Source organism: Caloenas nicobarica, chromosome 7, assembly GCF_036013445.1.
Source record: "Caloenas nicobarica isolate bCalNic1 chromosome 7, bCalNic1.hap1, whole genome shotgun sequence".
Lineage (NCBI taxonomy): Eukaryota > Metazoa > Chordata > Aves > Columbiformes > Columbidae > Caloenas > Caloenas nicobarica.
Window position 1 is genome coordinate 29725637 of NC_088251.1, and position 22758 is coordinate 29748394.

Below are 22758 nucleotides of genomic sequence, written 5' to 3' on the forward strand. Positions count from 1 at the left end.
ATCAAATCCTTAATTTTTTTCTCAGTCTAAACATTTCTTTAACCATGAGTGTGTTGCTGTTAAATAAGAACAAATAGAGCAAAACACTCTCATTCTCCTCTTTTTTTCGTATTCTAGCACAAACAAAATAATATAGGTCTACTAAATTAATAATAAGAAAAATTATATGGTCATATTTCAGTCACAGCAGTCATTTGTCTGAAAAGAGGTAATGAAGTTAAAAGCATAGCAATAAAGCTTTTCTCCTTTAGTCTGTAAGACACTTGATATGTACTGGAACTGCAACTTGAACAAGTTAAAGAAACATGTACAACTAAAGGCAAATCCTGACAAATAGTCTATAACTTCCTTTGCTTCCAATAAGAAATTGGCCTGTATCTGCAAGTCTCTGGATTTGGCAGGTATACCTAACGCAGTTTAAACTCCCACTGGCATCAGCAAAAAAAATACCTGATTACGGATGCAGGATTGGATCTAAGATAACAGCATATTAAAATTCCACTATAAATTCAAAAGCTACTAATGGAAATTAAATCCCCCAAAAATAAAATGTTCAAAGCAGTTGAATGGTTTTCACTGTACATACTCTAAATGCTAAACAATAGTAGCTATTGCATGTGTGACCATCAGGAAACACAGCTGTGCTTCTTTGTGTTACAGTTAATTACTTCCGTTGTATATAAAATTGAAAGTATTGGTACTCTGGGGCGGAAAAAGGATATCCTGATACACTGCTCCTGTTTCCTTACGAAGGCCTATTACTGAATGTTTCACCATTAATTCAGTTACAATGAATTATCCTGCAATGAATAAAGGAAGGGTAGATTGGGTGATTAACCGTTATGCTAAAAGCTACATTTTCCTTGCACTTTCACTCTCCTACATTTTTACTGCACTTTACTGCTTTCACATGTACCCTCTTTGATAGCAATTGATCACTTTAAAATAGTTGCACTTAATAATGGCTGTCTAAAATAAATGTTTACTTAACTATCCTCTGACTTAAAGACTATTCTATTTTTTATATATATTATGAGATCAGTGAAAGCAGAAAACTTTGTCACTGTCCTTTAAAGGAATGAGAAAATCAGCATAAGCATTCATAGACAGGTTCTCTGAAGCTGGCACACAGAGATGTAATTTATACTTTTCCACGCCAGTGAATTTCCTTAAGCTAGAGGGGGACGAGGATTCTTACCTGGAGTTAGGAAGGAGTAGTAAGAGTAACAGACCAGCATTTCTCTGTTATGCATTTTTAAAATTTTTTTTGTGAGAATTGCATAGGAGCAAAAACTGTTTGATGTTCTACTAAATAGTGCAAATCTAGACCCTAAAGATACACATTTCTCATAGACTTTAATAGCTACTTTTTGATAACACTGTTTCTTTCTTTTTAGAGAACTTCTGAACAGAGAGCACCTTCTGTGACTGCTTAGGAAATCACTGAAGTCTCCAACAACCACCAGCCACGTAAGTCTATAGAAGATGGATAATGTGTTATGTATTTGCTACTAAGAATTTTATCTTGCAGGATGTTCCTCCTAACCTAAAAGTCTGTGGTTGTGTGCAAAGGTGTAATTAACACGACCAGACTGTTTCCAGCCCACTGTAAGATGTGTAACACAAAGCTGAGTGACATGGGGGAAACGTGGGGTCCTTCAATGTGAGCACAAATACATTTTGCCAAATGAACTGAAATCTTTCCAAGTTTGAATTCAGTCTAGTTGGTGTCACAACAAAGTAACAGAAGAATGGCAACTCAGAAAATCTCCCATTCCAGAAACTGGTTGACATAATACAGATGGCAGAAAATCATCATCTGCATATAATACAGCCCTATTCTCCTGCTGCTGCAGCAGCTGGCACTGCAATACAGTCTCAAAAGATACTTATGCTCTGTCATTATTTCATAACAGCACAGTTTAATTTCAGGTAGGCTAAATTTGATGTGATAGCTAGAGCCTGAATCTCTCTGGCTGCACAATCACATTTCTTGCAAGGATTTTTTGGCCAGAAGTATGTACAGTGTAGTATGGATGCTGTGCAGCATACACGCAGTAAAGCACAAAACTCCCATTAGTGTCACATATATTGTGTACCCACAATAAATCTGAGTAAATCTGGTATTTCCCGGACGCAGTAGGCTGACTGAACACATACTAGCAGCACAGTCCATTATGTTACTTTTTACCCCACATTGTTGCACAGTTTACAAGCATGTGTAACACTAACTCTGGTCAGACTTTCACATGTGCAGAAATCATAGGGAAATTTATGATGCCCTCAAAATCAGTACAGGGAAAATTTTCCAGGAAGAAGAAGAAAATGGGCCAGGGAACATGCAGGCCTACTAGTGACATTGGGTAATGCAGAAGAACATTTGGTTGTGGAAAGATATCTTTGGTCTTTATTTATAATGAACAAATAAAATTTTTATTCCTGAATTCGTATTTTTTATATTATGTCAGGTTTTGGGAAGTGTACCCTTCTTTATGCTCCTACATCACCTATGCTATCAGAAGTCTAGAGATGTTACTTCATAAAGCACAAATACCCAACTGACAAAAACTAGGTCTCTAGGTGCACTCAGTTTAATGCATTATTATTATGCTATGAATAGTAAATGGACTATATGACAACAATTTGGGCTCAAATGGTGCAGGTATGAAACATATTCACTTAAAGGAAATCAGAGCCTCAGTTCTGAGTTTTTTAATCCACATACATGTTCCACACATGCATATAGGAATGCTTACATTCATCAATATTAATATCTCTTTAAATTAAACTAAACCTTGATCCCAACATTATTTTCCGGTCTACATATTATTAGATCTTAAAATAATTAAAATCCTGTAAATCATTCTTTTGTTCTGAAACAAGATCCTCAGTATGGCTACAGATATTTACTAAGCTTCCTAAAAATCCAAAACATCCTCTTTAATGCAGCATAAGAATAAAACATTCTGGAAGAACCACAAGTTTCCTAGCTTTCTTGTAGCAAGCAGTATTCATTCCACAAGCACTGGAAGGACTATCACCTTTATTCAATTCAAAGCTGTGTTTTTATCTATATCTTCTAATTAAAAGAAAAATAAATTGTTAATTTAGTTTCAGAAAGCTTTAACTCTTTTTATCAGTAACACTACACATAGTAAAACTCAGTGGAAGCAGAAGAATTTCTGTAACATCTTTGTCATTAATGAAAATAATCTGACTTCTAAAGTAGTAAGATTAGAAAATACTTTTGTAGTGGAGGCAGATTTATTAATGATACTTCATGCATACTGATTTCATATTCCCTAGCAGTTAAAATCTGGCAACTTTTAAAGGAAAAATGTTTTGTTCAAAAGTTTAGCTTCGTTTGAAAAAAAAAAAAAAAATTCTCCTTGTCCTTATTACACAGAAAAGCCTTATGACTCAGTCTGACAGTCCTTATTAGTACAACGCACATTTGTTACTGTTTTCTTTTGATGTAATCTTCCTACTAGGAGGAGGGACTGTATTTTTAACAGCTATCTAAGGGCAAGTTTTATAGGCATGCAGCACAGAATTTATGCCTGAATATAATCTGAATCTCATCCATAACTCCTATTTGGCTGGGAGAACAAAGCATTTCATTGTGTATTCAATAATGGTTTCAGCAATCTTATTCACACATTCCTTCCTTTCTAAATCAACAGAAACTGGCCAAATTTAAGATTCATGATGGGGGGGAGAGGGGAAACAATGCCAAAGCCTATAGTTTTGAAATCACTATTTCCTTCAGAGCAAATAATGATCTTTCTTCTCTTAAGAATCCCTTAACACAACACTTGTCAAGCTATTTTGCACCACATCCTTTTCTAATGAACTTTGCTCCATTCACTTTTTGCACCCTAGTAGCTGGCGCAGCGCTATGCTTGTGCCTCTGTTGCGTCCATTTCCAACAGCTGAACTCTCCAGGGATCACAGTGCACAGTTTAGGAACTACTGTCTTGTGCAAAGGTTAATGGTCAGAACAGACAATCTGAAAACCAGCAAATTTGAACTGATAGAAAATTGCATATGTTCTGTTCAGTCTTTTGAATTATGTTTTTCCTTCTGCACTTGTAAACAGAAATTAGGGCTGTAAAATAAAATCAAAGTGCACAAAGCTGTGATTCCTGATGTTGTACTTTGTAATACCATCTAAAGCCAAGTCTGTCCATTTATCATCTAACTTCTTAATTAGGTTTAATATAATTAGTTGTATCTTTAAAAATCCTGCATTCCTGAGGGGTGGGGATTAGGAATGCACAAAATGGCTGTTTTTATAAACCACATTGTTACATGAAGATATCCTTTCATTTAGAGGTATTTCTTTGCACAAGAGCTCAATGAGGACATTTCAAACATTTTGTATATTATTTAAAATCACTTCTGCTAAGAAATGGAAGAATACCCACCTGAACTTATGCAATCAAACTTTGTTCTCAGATACATCAATGTAACCTAAGACAGAATTTGCCCATTCCTTATAAAGTTACTATAAACAGTATTTGTTGACATAATAAGGTCTGTGACTATACAAGTCTTGCTAAGTTACAACATGAACATGTACACATATCTTTTAAGCATACTAACATTTCTGTAAAACAGCATTATATGGTTAATAAAACATTCAAGATTGATATACAATAAAGTTGAAACCAATGCTTTTAATTTTTATTTTCAGGACTGAAGTAGAGAGTACAAGCTTGTGTATGCTTTCTTTTCAGGATTACATGGCTGAAAGCTGTCAGCTGTTCACATGGCATATTAATAAATACACCCAAATCATAAAGCTTTAACTGTATTTGCACATTGCTTTTATTACTAGACTGTTTTATTCATGTTGGCACAGATAATCCATGCAAGGTAGTTACTCACACCTCATAAACCACACTACATTCTGTTTCTGAAATAACTAGGAACTTAGGAAAAAATATATATCTAAAAGCAAGGGCACTTGTGGCATCAAGTCAACATATCAATATATTATAAACCCTGGACTTCTAATATGATCACTGCAGGCAAGAAATCACTCAGTTTCAAAATCTGACATTTATAAATACTAAACAAATTAATATCTGCTACCGGGAGACAAGTATTGCAAATAAACATTAGTGTGCCCAGCATTAGACACTAGAGTGTGTTCAGTGCTGTGGACTTTCACATTGTTAAACATAAATACAAATAATCTTTAACAAAACATTTCACCCAAAGTACTGACCACTGAAGGAACAAAGTAAAACATTTTTCCTTGTTTTGAACTTATTTTCGAAATGTGTAATGTGTAAATGCAATATAGTAAAAACTTCTAAAAAAAGAAGTCATAAGAGTGTTTTTGTTTTGTTTTCTATTCTGGATAATAAAAGTCATCTTTGGAAACATTTAATTTACCCTCCTCTGCAAAAAGAACAGAAAAAGAGAAAAAGCATCAAGATCATTTTTGAAGCCTTTGACTGAAAAGTTACTGAACACTTTTTAATTAGATAAAAGACTGGACTTCTTATTTGATCATTCAGAGGTACAGTATCTTTGCTCTATCATTTAAAACTCCACGTTAATTAGAATGAAAAGAAATATTTAGAGGAACTTAGGACTTGTCCCAGGCATCTATAACAAGACATAAAACATAAAGAAATACACATTATTCATCTTGCATATTTTTGTACAGCGTTTATGTTCAGTGATAGTTGCATCTTTCCCCCCTCCATATCACAAAAGTGACATATGGCAGAAGAGTATCAGTAGTTATATGGTATTCTACCCCTGTCAAAGTTAAAATACTACATTATTATTCACAAATTTCTGGTTCAGATATGTGCAAAAATTATATCTTAATATAGATATCAAGGGCGGGTAAGTGGATTCCCTATTTTTGGACCACATTATGAAGCAGCACAAGTCAAAACAGGAAATTTATTACATGATAATCCTCAGGGTACCTCTGTTTTTCATTCAGAGATATCACTGTACTTCATATAGTGATATGTAAACTAGCTTCAATCTCACTTGCTCAGACACCAGCTGGAGTCAGGGCACATGTTACAGTGCAGCTTATCTGCCCAAGGAAATTTTCAGGAGTCTCTCAAGTTAGTATGGCTCCCACTGAAAAGGAAGTTTTCAGGAGTCTCTCAAGCTAGTACAGCTCCCACTGAAGTCTGTGCTGCTGCATTTTCACTGTTGTCACTCCGCAAGGGGCTCAGCTTTTGCATTGACCTTTCTGCGGCACTGACCACACATTTACTAGACTGGATCCTGTATCCCCCTTGCTCATCCCTTCTATACGTGTTCATACTAGCTCTCTGGACTATCATGAGCTATGTGTACCCTCATTTCTTGCCTCAAGCCCTTTCCCTGATTGTAGTGAGTCACGTTGGCTATTTCCCCCTTCCCCCCTCCACCCCACCCCAACTAACGTGTCAGTTTGGTGAAACTAGCCTTACCTAGCTATTCTCCCTCCTCCAACACCAGCTTCACTAATGGCCTCCCGTGTCCTCAATGCCTCATCTTTTCACATGCAACCAGAGACGTTGCCGCAGGTGCTCCCCCCTTCTCTGACCCAAGCCTCCCTTCCCCTGCCCACACAGAGACCCTGGTCTCTCATACCCCTGCCCACCCCTGCAACTTGCAGACTGACCTGGGCCACTTCAGCTGGCAACTTGGGCTCCCCTCTGAACATGAAGAAGAGACAGCCCCAGCCATGCAGCCTACCACCATGTCCCCACAGACTGTATCCCTGCCAAAGCTGCAGCCCTCCATCTCTGGCCATCTCCTGAAATGCTTTATCCTTCACACTGCCAGTGAAGAGGGAGCTTTGAGGGACATTGAGGGGGAAGGTGGAGAGTGAGACATATACACACATGCATATTAGAGGTGAAAGACCTCATTAAATTCTTCTGAGACATCACAAGCCCTAACATCTTGTGTCCTCCCAAGGAGTCTGACTCCTTGTTTTGATGTTGACAGTACGAGACTAGTCCCAGTCAGTGGGTCACATAGAAATCTGCCATAAGAATATCTTCAATGCAGTCTTAGTGTATAATATGCTGATATAAATTCTCCTAAATAACAGAGAATAATAAACACCATTTTGTTGAATGACATTCAAAAATTGAAAGGAAATCTAGAATTATCTCACTGTTATGAAAAGGTATTTAATGAAGTAAGGTAAGTGAAAAAAATATTTAACTTCCATGATTACCATTTATTCCTCTAAAGAATATTATGAGCCGGACCTTTGGATTTTATGATCAATGGAACCATATTCACACCAGTCCAACACTGACTAAAACCAGAAAATTTGTTTGCTATAGAAAAAAAAAGGCTCTACATATAATGTACTAGTGTTTTAGAATAATTCATGCATAAAAAATCTGACCCTGTAGCACTCAAATCAGATCACTGCTAAGATCTGTGAGAATTTAGATACCTACTGAACAAATGCAGGTCATATGTTTAAACTGCCACGGGCAGTTCAGGTTGTTATTTTTGTCCAAGATGAGGACTGTCTGCAGCTAACTTAATTCTCATATTAGAACTTCAAATTTCTTTTATTCCTCCCTCAAACTTTAGATAGTTTTTCATCCCTAAAAAGACAAACTAATTTTCTTAAAATGGGCATTACCCATATGGGGGGAAAGGCAGACAGTGCTATGTAATTTGTTGTTACTCAAAACACAAGGTAAAATAGAGGGTACAGATGGCACCAGAAGGTGGCCCACAGAATATATCCTCAGCCTTAGAAATTCTAATTCAAAATTGTCAGTACTGCAAGCTGTCAACACACACATCATAATTCTCACCTAAACAAGTTAATAAAATTCGAATAGTGATCAGACTAAGTTTTATAAATAACTGTTTGAACAATGTGAAAGTTGTTCTTAAAATATTAGAAAAGATGACTGTATGGTTATCCTAATTGTCAGAGCTTATCTACTGTTCTATAATGGCAAATACTACTACAATTCAGGATGTGTTGCATTTAAACTAACAAAATTTATAAAGAGTATGTGCCGGTCATGTTATGCTGCCTTACAAATTTTTAATCAATGTTAATTTACTATAGGAAAAAAAAAAGATACCCTTTTCCTAACTATGTGGGAAAGAGTAGGGAACTTTTGCAAGCTATCTCCTACTTCCTCGCTGGGCTAGATGGATGTGTGTCTTGTGTGTTCACCAATGTGAAGGTTCAAATGTAGATTCCTACCTCCCAATGATGTCAATTGGAATTATCATAGAAACCAAAGCAACTTTGAGTATCTTTTTCCACAAGAGGAAAGAAAAACTGTTTTCAAATTAAAAGCTGGCCTTTCCAGCCAGCTCTATTCCATTCAATGTAAGAGCAATCTGGAGAAAACCAGTTGTCCTTTTCCATTATGATTTGAAAGTGAACTAATCTAGTGCGCATGTATAAGCCAAGTGCACTAGCAAGGTTGACCCGATGTGCTTCTCTCAGTCTTACTGGGTAATGGAAGGCATTATTCTGTTTCTACTTTATTTTCAAAGTAAGTTATGGATTGTCTCCTAGGCTTCCCAGCTACACATGGATTCAAGGCAGACTTCTAATTTGGAAAGAATCTAAAATATTTGATGCTATGAGGTAGCACCACAACATAATGGAATAGCACTGACTTTTCATAGAGGAAACCCTAATCTATTTATTTCCCTTTGAAAACTATGGCCTTTGGTTCTACAGATTATTCCACATGTGGCACTTACTCATTCTTGTTATGAAAGAAAATTACTTATTACAAAAGGACTTTTCCAGTTGTTCTTAAACACTAGTGTGTGGTCTAAGCAGTAAACCTGCTGTGGGTAGTTCATTTGAAACTGTATTCGAGCATTACTTTTTATATTACAGTTTTTAGTTATTTCAATATTTCCCCCAACTGTTGCTCTAATAATTTGTCATTTGTTTTGACTATTCATTCAGTAGGTTTTTGTACAAACCTTACAAAAGCATGTTCTGCTTTTACAAAAGAGGTTAAACTTCAGAAATATCCAACTTCCTAGCTTTTACCAAGAGAAATGCTAGCTATGGTTATCAACTTTATAATTGCCCAGTTAGTCATCTGTTTTTCCCCTGCGTCACTGATACCAGCTCTTCTTTTAAATATTGATGGCATGGGCATGCTTCTTGCACAGTGGCTTATCCTTCTTGGAGTAGAATGGCTGACCTTCCAAATTCACATGGCATACCTAGAATTAATAACGAATACAATCAGGGATCATTAAAAAAAAAAAAGTGATTATCAAAAGTGATTATCACTTTGAGCTGTATTTCTCTTCTGCCCACACATTTCTTTGGCAGAAATCCATCTGACTTCCTGGATCAAAGTGCATGCCTTGGTAGTTTTCCTACTCCGTGTAGAGGTTAGGCTCTCGTTTGCATCAGCTTTCCTCTCTGTGCCCTCTTGCCACCACTACCCACTAAATTCATTAGTTTCCATTAAAATGAAGTCCGGGTACACAATCCCCTAGGCAGCTTTGGCATGTCCCAGCAGTGCTTGTGGAGACCAAAGAATAGTGGCACACTCGAGTGCATGCTCGTAGCTCAGACTTTAAAATCCGGATTCTGATCCTTTAACACATGATTTTACAAAAGCTCTGGTTAGGTGCCATGGTCCCAGGGGTACCATCTTTCCACAGTACCATTAGATACTCATTCCTATTATTACTTTGTCTTGGTACGGGTGCTTATATGATCAAGAAGTGGGTCATTCAGACACCCAGTATCATTGAAAACTTATTCTTACCAGGTTATTCTTCAACCCATAGAGTTCTCTGTCTGGCTGCATAAGTGCCAGAGTTGACATAACAAAGCATGCAAGAATGCATGGCGAGGCAGGGCAGTCCAGGTTTAGATCAGCTTAAAGTCAACTGGAACTGTACAGATATCTCCAAAAGGGAGTGCAACACCACTTGCAAGGTCAGAGTTGACTAGAACCACTTCAGTCAACACATCAGAATCTAGGAATAAATGTTGTCCCTAATCCTTATGGCAGGCTTAAGACCAGTGAGTAATAACATCAGTGATGTGCTACTGCAAGTGGAAGGAAAATGATATGAAAGGATATGAGGATAGCATATTAAAAGTCATGTTTATTTGCATTTGACTTAACCTACTGAAAGAAATAAAGTTATCTCCCAACAAAAAAAGCTGTGAGAACTGCATTATCAAAACTATCACCTCCATAGAAAATTGAGTTGCTAATTTAAATAAATACATAAACATGCAGTTAAATGAATAAGCAAAAAAAGAACATGAAATATTCAGAGAAAGTGTCTTTTGTAAGTGACTAATAGCTGTTAGTTTGTGAAGGAAACTCACTGTCTTAGTATTCCTTTCCATGTTAAAATTTCAAAAAGACTTCAATTTTCGCAGGACATTTTTCTGTCACTCACTTCCATGTACCCTTGAAAGACCAGTAGCTAGTTTAGCTTCAGATATTTATAAACATTTACATTCTTTCTACTCTTCCACCTAAATTTCAGAGTTCAACAAACATTAGGAATTGTCAGTCATTTTTGGTGTGGCCAACATACTATTTTTAGTTAATTAGAGGTTCTAGATAGTACTACCTTAGGAATAATATGATGCAGAGCAGCACAGCTGTATTAGAACCATATGAAAAGTACTGTTCATCATATGGATTTTACTACTTTGTGTGCAGAGTGTGGGAATATGGCCACACTATATAGCTGTAGACGCACCACAGATTGATGAGTTTGACCAACTTCTATGCTAATTACTATTCATTCTTTCTAAACAGACTCCTTTTGCAAGTTTCAACAAGCATTCTGCACGGAAATACAAACTGCACTGCTTTGTAAATAAGATTATGGCTATGCTGTTCAGTATGGTGTTAATTTATTTTAAATGCTGCTTTATCTTTATTTGGTAAACGCTGGAAAGAATAACAGCAATAGTGGTATGTATTACTGTATGAACTTTCTAAAACCGGATGTTTTATTAGAAAGCACTCACTTGCGATGGTCAACTTTTATAATTCTAGTAAAAGTTTATGGAGGAGAAGATAAATCACTCCCATCCTTCTCCATCTGCAAGTGAAAATCAAAATTCAATCTCTCTGCATCCTTAGGCATATATTGGTCATTCCTGCTTTCATGTCTTCTAATGTTACTTCACAATTTATTAGTATAAAGTAATAAGATAGTATTTGGTATGAACCTACAGCACAAATGAAGCAGGTATCATGCCAAGTGTGTCCAAGAGCTTCAATGAACTTATCTCCAGCTTCAACAGGAAAATCACAGCCATGGCATTTTGTGCTGAACAAAGCAATATAATCTAAAATGAAACAAAAAGCAAACTTAGAACAAACTCTTAATGTAAATATATTAAATACAAGAAAAATAGAAAGTTTCCAGAGGATGATTTTTTTAAATTGTTTTTGCTCAGTTTCCTACTACATTTGCTGAAACACACTGAAATTTGCTTTTTTTTGGTCGTTATTTATATAGAAATTCAATGCAAAACACCATGTCAGCATGACAGTTGTCACCACAAACAAAGTAAACAAACGAAAAATTAATCAAATTTAAAGTTTTGTTTCTCATATAAGTTTTTAATTAGCTTTAATGTATGTGGAAGCTATTCATAAGGACAAATGTGGTGATACGAAACACAATCTAATGGCCAGTGAATGTTACCTTAAGGGTGGTATAGAAGCACTGTTTAAGTTTCCATGTCTGGATTTATGTGCTCTCTGCATTAAGAGAGAATATTATGGAAGACATGTACCGGCTGGTTAACACATCTTTACTTTGAATATCAAATGCATTTTGGAAAGACTTGATATTGAAAAAGATTAGCAGAAATCCTCAAAGTATATGGATTTAATGAGAGTCATTAGAGGTTATGGCAAAACCTCCAGTTTTAAAGGGTAGGTGCCAAGTCAGTCATGGTGTATGGTTTTCATTCTTCACTAAGAGTTACTGATTTGTAAAATTTGATTTGCGCAACCATAAGGAAGGATTCTCCAGAGAGAACTGGGCCAGAAACTCATTAAATGGCAGGGCTTACAGAGGGAATACCACTTAAACCTTAACTTGCTATCTGACCATGTCAGGCAACTCATTTACATGGCAAGCACCATTTATTAAACCATATTACCCTTTCCATAATTTGGAAAAAACATGTTATTTTCTTAGTTGGCAAGAAGCAGTTCATTTGTTGCAGCACTCAGAAAACCTAATCTGCACTACCATGTGTTGCACATCTGGGCAGAGCCATCTTTTTCATGTGTGTTGGTTGATCAGTTTTAGGGTGAGGTAGCAGTATCAGAGGTCATAATTCAAGGAACCTAGTAGAGAGAATGTGGGCAGCAACCCACACATACTGTATAGAAGCACTACCAGAACCCTAAAAGAAGAATTTTTCATGCCATAGCATGTAGATTTCTAGCGAGCAGAATCTAGCAGGGAAGAGAAGGGAACAGGGAAAAAAAGTATAGCAAGAGAAAAGGAAGCTAAGTATCATAATACATAAGGGAGAGAAATTAAGTAAGGCATCCTGGGACGTAGAGGCAAGAGATGCTCTGTCAGTCTGTCATACAAACTGGAGAAAAATACAGAGAGGGAAACACTTATATATGTGGAGAGGGGAAACAAAATCCATGGGTAATTGACTTTATTTTGTTCATCAGCTGCTTTATTCTTAGGTTGCTTCCATATGTGAAGCACATGATTACTAAGCAGAACTGTCCAGTTTGCCTTACCTTTCTCACAGTAAGGTTCCCCATCCTCCATGTGAAAGAGGCTATTACCAAATGGCATCTTACAAGCAGCACAGACAAAGCAAGTTGTGTGCCAAGTTTGTCTTAGGGCATGCATCACTTCCTGTAAAACAAACAAACAAAAATCTCCAGCAGAACAGAATGCCTACTGAAGAACAAACACAAGGCAGTATGACAGAAATCGGGCTCCTTTGGAAAGAAAGAGGAAATAGAACTGCAAGCGTTCTAGAAAAATGTATTTGCCAAAATGAAACAACATAGTTCAGCCAGCTGTTTGCATCAATATGCCCAGTTGGTGTTGCAGGAGAGATTCTGTACAAAGATTCTGGTTATTTTCTGCTTTGTTTTGACACAACTAGTAAGAACCCTTCAATGCAAGAGTATGATTTGCTAAAAAATTTGAAAGAGTAATTTTCTCCTGTAAGACCAAGAAATGCATGCAGGGGATGAGCGATTGAAGTCTGATGTCTCAATGCACCTTAGATTATGTACTAATTTCTTTAAACTTCTCTCTTAAAAAAAAAAAAAAAGTCTTAGAATCTAACTTATGTGATTAATGAAAATGAGTCTGCATGTCTGTTCCCAGGCCATGTGTTCATCATTAAAAAAAAAAAAAAATCTGTGCAACTGATGTTCTCTTGAACTGAGTATCCAGATTTTATCAGTTTCTTTCTTATATGCAGTATGGAGCAATCCCTATTACTGCTTCATTCTTATATTGTCATACAGAAGTCCTCCAAGTCCAAAAGGTGCTGTACTGAGCTCTGATGCATGGTTACCTGCTAATTTGTCAGTCTTACTTGTGCCCAAGACTATGTTCGATAGTGTATCTCTGTCAAACAGTCCAGATTTCAAAGGGCCAGCTGTGTAACTGGTGTGAATTAATTTAACTTTGTTAACTTCAGTGAAACCGCATTGATTTACAGCAGCTGAGAAGCTATATCCTATTTTATGTTGCTTTCAATTACAAAGACCCTGTTCTCTTTTAAAGATTAAAAACAATCTCCACTGACTATGACAAAAGGAATTTAAGTCCTCTTCTATGCTTTCAATCTGGTGAATAGACAAAATAGTCTAACTTATGTTTGCTATATATCTCATTAGAGAATCACCATTTGAGATTCATTAACTTCTGCTACTGTTTGCAAAACAACTATCACTGATAAATAGGTTTTGATCCATTATGAACCTCACTGAGCTAAGAAGCAAAAAACAGATTGAGAAATCATATTAATATAAATAGAGGCAGCTGGCATCTTTGCTATTTTCCTGATGAAAATCCATAATGGGGAACTGATTTGTGCCAGCATTAATTAGGTAAGTTAAGTCAGTACTCTGCTGTAAAATGACTCCTACTGCTGCAGTAGCAAACAAGACTTGGTTGGAGCCAGAGCTTCACCATAGATGTCTGATGCTGCCATCCCTAATTGGCAATTTCAGGGAAAAGCATCTAGTCTGTCAATGCCAACATTTAGACGGATGTCAAAAGGTGAAGACTAAGCAGTGAAAAACCAGCGTGGTACTCCTTGCTTCCTCATTGAAGAGAATCATGTCATATATTCATGATAACTGGATGCATAAATGCACTGCCAAAATTATCTTGTGGCATCCCAACCTCATCACCATCTAAGTTATATGTAGAGCAAATTTACTTGTACCTAAGCATGAGCACATTAAGACAAAACTGGCATTATTTTTGCCTTTCTGGAACTCAGATCTTTGTATTTGTTCTGTATTCTTTTAACTATAAGAAGTCAGCAGAATTCCTCTTGGCAGCTGTGTTGTGAGGTACTAGTGAGTCACTGACACCTCCATTGAAATTTAGACTCAGTCCTGTATAAGAAAACACAGTTCAAGTCTCTTACTATAAATATAAGGAAAAGACAAAGTAACATAGTTTGTATTGGATAGCAAGGAACTATCCAAAAAATGTTACTTATTTTACACTCAGTGAGATAGTAATTGGATTAAATATTCTGTCTACGAGTTGAATAAGGTACAGAAATATCCAAGATTTTGGATAGATAAGAATTATTATAATATGTTTCTCATTCCGAAATAATCAACAGGCTGGGAAATTATTATTAAAAAGGGACATAAATAAATATCTGCTTTCATTGCTTACACTCTAAACTACTGCACTGTTTCAGTGAACCATGCAGTTGGAGAAAGGGTTAAGCTTGTTCTCTTACCCCCATGATCTTAGTGTGGCATCTGGCACAGGTTGGTGCAAAGAACTGTTCATAACAGCGCTCACAGTACACACTGTTCTGCTCCTCCACAAAGCACACGTCAGCCAAGGATGTCTTGCAGTAAGCACAATTGAATTCTTCTGGGTGCCAAGAGCGACCCATGGCTACCAGGAAAGGACCCCTGAAAACAATTGTAATTATCTTATTTGTATCGCAAAAAGATTGACTGACTCTGATTACAAACCCACTTTGTTATACACTGCATACATGTATAACAAGCATTCTACATGAACCATGAAGGTGAGTATTAAAATAAGATCCAGAAGCCTGAAGAGTAATGGTATTTTTCAAGATCATTACTCAAACACTGTGCCAATCGGTTGAAGTATTTCATTAGTGTTTAGTCATATACATTGGATTTACCGCAACTGTTCAAAAAATCACCAATTGTTTTCCTATCTGCATAGCTATAAGTGGTCTTTGTAAACAGCTGCAAAGACAACAGGAAAAGGCTAAGGGTTGTAACACAGAAGATAGTGTTACTATTTGAAAGCATGAAAAAGCAGGCAAATTTCCAAACCTACACACCCACACCTCACAGCAGTTCCTAAAGTCTCCTGCCTTCTTCTGATCTGAGACAGCACTGCATGCAGCATGTTCTAGAAATGTTGGACTATCGGCTGACAACTTGCTATTTGATTATATGGAAGACACATTACATTCATTTTGGTGATTTATTCTTTACTGTAATTAGATGTAGTGATTATTACTGGAGTCTTTCAGTTTCAGAATATATGAAGGGCAATGATTATCAGTTCTGCATAACCAAACTAGCTCCTCTTTTAGTGGAGGAGACTGGCACTAGATATGGGTTACTTAAAGCTGGTTAGCAGTCCACAGGGTAACAATGGGCACTGGTCCAGCAGAACGAATTGGGAGAAGAAAAGGGAGAGGCATGCTATGAATCACTGCTAATAGAGTGTAGGCATTATCTTTCTTCAGACACAAAAGCAACAATTATATTTGAATGCTGTACCAAAATGATGTCTCGTTCCTTGTCTCTACATAATCCTCCCTCCCCCCACAACTCTCCCAATGAAGTTGCGTGTACCTCCTTCAAGGGGTACCTAAGAACCAGAAACTTGTTTAAAAAATAAACAGTGATTTGCCACAGCATCCAAGAAACAAATAATTAGCATGTATAACTTCGCAGCGATAAAAAGTGAACCACACAATAGCAAAATGAGCTCTGGAATTGTTGAATTAATGAAGCAGACAACAGATATCCCTGCTGGGTAATTTAACTGAGTCTTAGGCTCTGGTACTGTATATTAATGTACAATAACCAGTCTCTGTGATTTTTTTTTTTTTTTTTGCTTTATCCCTCTTCAAAACTTCATGACCTTACCGAATGATGCTGTTACAGTGTCCACAGAGAGGAGTTCGGCTGCTGGCTGGAAAACGCTCAGCCCTTTGAAATGCTCCCCGGGCTATTGGAGGAGCCTGGGAAGAAGTTGAAACTGGAGATGGGTAAGCAGAAGTTGAGCCAGGGGATGGTACTGGAGCACCTCTTGGTAGGATGTGCTTTGTGACAGTGGTGGTGGTTTTTCCGGGTGCAAATTTCTGGGAAAAGGAGTCATCTGTTACCCAGGGAGGACGACTTGCAGGCTCAGTGCTGGGAGGAGTGTAGGAATGAACTGGTGCTGGTGCTGTTTTAAGTATCCCAAAAGAAACCAAGAAGTGTTTTAGTCTTTCCTTCTGACAGCAAAACAGTTACACTTACCAAAGGGTACTCCATAACACACAAAAAATAAAAGCTTCAGATGAAACTTAATTATGGTCTGTCCCATTATTGCTCATTAATTCTGAACTGAAGCCGAGGATATCAGCACAATCACTGACTTTTAATCCACATGCATTACAGAAGTGACTGCCTACTGCCTTTTATAGATTTGATGAAGACCATTTTCAAAGGCATCTCTTCATCTTCTAGTAGGAATGGATTTGACAATCCTGTGATAATTTTAAAGACTGCCATATAATTTGTTTAAGAGAGACTAAAAATAGAAAGGCCAGATCATGTAATGAAGTTTTAGACAGAATTCGCCACAATTTCAATAAGAAGTTATGCTTAAATTTTGATCTCATTAAATTCATCTAAATGCAGCATTTTCTACAGATGTCACCATTATCTAAAATTTGTAGGTTTTACTCCTAGGTTTCTGAAGAAAAACAGGCTTACATAGGGAACACAGAGCTATAGCACTGGAAGGAATATTGAGGGAGCCAATTCAGCTCACATGACCAGCAAGACAAAGCCAACAGCACTGAGAGGAAGGCCAGACTTGCGGTTATGACTGATCTCAGTTCAGCTCAGTTCTTGGCTCTGCCACAGACTTCCTGTATAATTTCAAGCAAAGCATAGTATTTCTTTGCCTCTCTTCCCATGTATAAACCAGAAATATTACACTTCCTTTCTTCCATCCTTCAACTATCACATAAACTCTTCAGCGCAGGCTGCCTCTGTGTTTGTGTGCACCAGGCTCAAATCCCGGGTGGAGCTTTATCACATTAAAATAAGCAGAAGCTGGAGCCTGCACATACCAAGGAGTTTTCCCATCGCCCTACTCTATTCAAAACATCAGATCTTGCATTGTGTAGGAATGAAGTGTCTGCCCAAGAAACTGCCTCACTTTGCCAAGTACAGGAGCACTAAAAGCAGTTTTTCCTTCTCAAGGAAAACAAAAAGTGAACGATTGTTGGTTTGTGAGAAGAAGAATAGAAGCTTGGAAAGTTTAAGTGTTTTCCCCAAAAGAGAGGGCACAGATTTGGGAACAAAAGTCAGTTCTCCTGCAGCCTAGGCAACCACTCTGGGTGGTAGGTACCAGTGCCAATAAAATGATGACCAAATACAACATTTACAGTTTTAAGGGGCTTGCAGGTAGAAAAGTATTTCAGCCAAGAAGAGGGTTCCAAATGTAACATAGATCTTTCCGGATAATAAAGTTGTGAGATTACGTTTAACTTAACACTTCTTTGTTAGCTTCTTTGTGCTTCAATTGCATATGTATCCATCCACTGTGATCACCCAGTGATCTCTGATTTTCTTCTTTTTATTGACTTCAGAGCTGAAACTAAAGCATCTTTTTGATAAAACATTCTTATGCTACAGCATCAACAAAGTTTCTGCTTCATAAAACTGTATCCCACCTTAGCTTCAGGCTTTTTTTTTAAACTTAGTAATGGTAAACAGCGTTTAAAGATTTCAGAACAGAGAATATATATGCAATCTCTTTAAACCCTAGGGCTGTTGCTATTTATGTATTACGGTATTAAGCTAGTCAAAATTAGAAGGCAATATTTAATCTCTAATTGGTGAGTTCAAAAGGCTCCCACTTATGAGACTCTCTAATTAAATAAGGTGACTTCTAGCTCACTCGGTTTTGTGTAAGGATTCTCCCTCCCCCAAGAGCCAACAATTGTTCATGCAAAGTACGGCAGCATATCCCACAAAGGGCCTAACAAAATGATCAGATATTCAAACCCAGAGTTCCAGAAGTGAAGAACAAATGCAGCCCAGGTACCATTTTTAGGATGTCTTTTTCCATTATTGTCATTAGTAAATTCAGCTTACAACCTCTTGATTTTTCCCTTTTTCTTTCTTAATTTCACAATGTTGGTATTCTATTTTTCCAGTTTGTTTATTCCAACCAATGTAGACAGCATATAATTTATTTGAGTTCAGAAAAATCTACAGTCCTTTGAAGGATAAACACTGGGGAAGGGTCTTTGTCTTTCATTCTCCCTGCCTTCTATTTCTTTTTACTTAATCTTTTCTACTTGCATTGGTAAAATAAGGCAGTAACTTTTTTTCCCCCAATTGCTGAAAGAAGATACCAGGGAAACTACTGAAAAATGACAAATGTTGGGTGTTTGCAACTGCTCTGAGTTCTCTTTTCAGCCATTATCATTTAATTTTACAGGCTGGATTTCTTACAACATATTTTCCCCCATAAACAGACTGGAATTACTATTAATTTAAAATAGTGCCATTACAATGTATTAGAAAGGTTTCACTAACTTTCAGATTTAGCTATTGTTAGTAAGAGAGAATTATTATATTTTAATCTTATAGCTATATTGCTAAGCTTATATGAACTCTTGTCTTAGTAGCTACTGCCACACAAATTCACCTTGCATATTTATGTATTTTAAAATCTTCCAAAATATATGCAGGAGATAAAACATGCTGTTTGCTGCTAAAAAGTACTAAGATTCAGTATATTAGAGAATAATTCTCAAAATATCCATATTGTATGAGCTGACCCTTAACTGTTAAAAAATGAATACTTTATATAACTCAGTAACCCAGCGTCTATCACCTTCTCTCAGCCCTCTTATAGGAGAGAAAGAATGGGACTATTGTTATTCCGTTATCTCTCTTAATAGCTGTAGGAACAAGCCAATTCCTTGTTGCTGAGGAATTTAGATTTCTCGTTATCAGCTCTTTTTTTATGGTCAATGGATATTTTTCCTCTAGAAAAAAGGCGTGTTACCGAAGATTCATTTAGTAAAGACTCATATAGTCTCAAATGCTTTAGCCTTACCAACTAGCTTGCACTGTGAGAACAACTTCCTTTCTTGTTTTTCTTTGTTAGTAGAACACATAATTTTTATATTCTTAGCAATAATTTTCCAGGAGTAAATTTATTCATAATCACAACTGATTTGGCTTGTTCTATACATCATTGAAGCCCCAAATTTTCCTGTATACTGTTCCAGTATACAGAAGATGACAGACAAACCAGATAATGCAACAAGTCCTTTATAAGAAGACACCATTCTTATTTAGAAGAATTTAAAAAGAAAGACTGTACATAACCTGCTGTTTTAGTCTTGAAGGTGCTTAGGATTCAGTGAAAAGTTCATTGAGATCTGTGGGAATCTTTCTACCAATTTCTAGAAAGAGTGGATCAGGCTTTTCCACTTAAGCACTCCTACACGCATGAGCAGACCTATTTGGACTTATGGATTTAAAAGGAAATATCTGCTTTTCTTACTTTATACTTTGCAGTATAAAACCAGCGTCTGGGTTTCTTGGATATATATATGAAAGCCCTATTCCAGTCCGGGAAAGCCTGTAAGACAGGGATACACACGTATGTCCCGCCATCTAGTGGACCTTGTTCAGAAAAGAAATCTGTGCTCCTTCCAAAAACGGGCTATGAAATTTACAGGACAGAGAAAAGATTACAGAGTTCACAGCTTTCCCTGCAGGAGGGAAACAAAGCAGCAGAAGATTCCCACCAGAGTTAGGTTAGTCAAAGTAGTACTCTTTCTTTCCTTTAAAGTGTAGACTTAACTGATTACTCCCATCTGAGCCAGATGCTCAACAATGCAGTTTCATTTTGAGATTGGTTTCAGTTTAACCAAATTTAGCCTCATCATTTTTTTTTTCAATTAAAGATTAAAATAGCCTTGTAAATCCTCTTAGTGATTGATTCAGGTTTCCGGATATTGCATATATGAGGCTGTTGGTGGAAGCTGCTGGCCCACATTTTTAAGGGAAGCAAGTCATCTCATTCCCATTAACACTGAGGACTACCATAAAGGCATTCCTCTTCTAAATACTCCATTGCAAATCGTTAATCTCCACTATTTTGGCCTTTTCACACAGTGGATTTACAAAAATATAACTGTAATAAATTATTTGCTGAACTGAGAGTGCAGTTATCGAAAAAGCTTGAGTTTGCACTAAGGACTGGAAGAAAAAGATGGATTTTGTGATTTTGTATGTCACCATTTGAGAACAGCCGATCCTCTCGGATTGAGGCTGCATTTCACACTGCAGGGCAGAATTTCTATGCATTGACAAAGTTGGATGAAGAAGTTTTCTAACTGTCCTAATAGTTTGTTTCAAAGCACTATTGATCTTTCCCATCTGTCACAGGAAATGCCGTTTCAAACTTGTACTTGTCCCAAGTGACGTTTTCCTGTTCGCTCAGAACTGCAACTGCAACTGTCTTTAAAGCCATCTCATGTTCCAAAACCAGTACAAAGTGCTACTACATCAAATATATAAAACTTCAAAAAGACAGCAAAACAAAATCGAAACATCTTCAATAAAATACCCTTCTTCAATTTCTTTTGTACCCAAGTCACTTTGGGGTTCAATTACAGAGTTATTTTAGAATTCTTTATTGTAGATCTCAAACTCCTACACAATACAGGGAGACTTACTATTTCTTTCTCTGCCAGCTTCATCGCTATTTGAATTTTGTCTTTGTAATATATCACATTACATATTATTTTCAATTTCCTCCTGTGCTCTAGAGTATACTATAGCCTTGCAGTGCCTGCAAAATAAGGATTTTCAACACACAGGCAGACAATATATACAAGTTGAGCTAAGTTTATTGCATACATACTGACACAGAACATAGTTTCCTTACTGTGTATTTTAAGCCCTTATTGAGAGGCAATGAGGCTCAAAATCAGCAATATAAAGAATTGCAAAGATGCCTATCACAGGAGAAAATAAAAGCGTTGCCTCTTATTCTGAGCCTAATTCAACAGCAAGCTTTTTCTTTAAGACATACGGCTACTAATTTACTTCTGTGGCAGGTTTGCATACTGAGAACTGGAGAGTATGCTTCCTCTAAATGAGCATGGGGCTTAGTATAAATCAGTGTATTTAGGAGATATTTTGACTTGCCACAGTTTGCTGTGTTCTGAATTATGGAAGTAAATCCTCTGTTTTCATCTTTTCTCTTTTTCTGCAAGACCAAAGTAATAACATTTGCCTTTGGTAAGAAGATGGCATAGGCTGACACACTCAACCAAAAGCAAACGAAGAGAAGGTGAAACCTTTATTGACTTTGAGAACCTTAAATAGCTTATGATAGTTCTGAACTGGCTTTTCCCACTTTATATCTCAAATACAAAGATCAAGCAACTGATCTGTCTGCCTGCTTTATGTCTAAGTTTGTATGGGTTTCATTTCAGTGGATCCAGAGATAGAGCATTACAGAAGACAGAATTTAAGATTGTCAGAATTCTTGGCATTTTCATATTTACTTGACTGTCAAGATATAAATCAAATTTCTAATTCTCTTGCTGTGATCAGGACAAGCTTAACTTGAAACAGAACTGTATTTAGACTTATATTGCTGTCTCATTTAATTTGTTCATTTTACAGGTTCACATTTTGGTCATCAATGGTTTTAGAAGTTCACTCCATTTGTAACACATTAATACAAAGGGAATTTAAATAACATCAAGGAGCATATTTTCCACATGAATGAATAATCAAATCATTTCTTTCAGTAATTGGAGCTATGGGAAGTGGAAGCATAGCATTACAAAGTACTTCAACAGGTCATTCTTTATTTCAAATATAAGCCTGAGTTTGAGAAGTTCAATACAAGGCATATCTATTTTGCAAATATATCCTCTTCAAGCTACCTTCACTTATTTTATCTCCTTTCAGAGTTGTGCATTCTTAAGCTGTTTTATCTATTCTGAAGTGTCATTGGGCTCCTAATTGGGTGTGCTGGGTTATTTTCCAAATATAATTCTTTTGAGAAGTCAGACTACACATTTTTTAAGTACAGTTTTTTTCCTTGCTTTTATTCTTCTTCCTCCTTTTGTTCCACATTTTCACTCTAAAGCAGAATACCAATACAACATAATGCTCAATCATCAGATAATCTGAAGCAAAACTAGCAACTGGCAACGTTTGGTTCCATGTATATACATCTTCCCTGATATGCATGTGTTTGCATTCTTTGCATTTTCTT

General features: G+C 36.7%; 1 protein-coding gene across 11 annotated transcripts in view; it reads right to left on the reverse strand.

The window, feature by feature from the left end:
* Positions 1-4664: 4664 nt before the first annotated feature.
* The window catches only part of LDB3 (LIM domain binding 3), a 128297-nt gene continuing 110203 nt past the window's right edge, over positions 4665-22758 (reverse strand). For all 11 annotated transcript variants that reach the window (XM_065639102.1, XM_065639112.1, XM_065639110.1 and 8 more), the window contains 5 exons: positions 16368-16668; positions 14960-15140; positions 12750-12870; positions 11205-11320; positions 4665-9207 (listed from right to left, as the gene is read on the reverse strand). In XM_065639102.1, the coding sequence (XP_065495174.1) occupies positions 9118-9207; positions 11205-11320; positions 12750-12870; positions 14960-15140; positions 16368-16668 (809 nt within the window). In that variant the 3' untranslated portion in view covers positions 4665-9117. The remainder of the gene's footprint in view (positions 9208-11204; positions 11321-12749; positions 12871-14959; positions 15141-16367; positions 16669-22758) is intronic.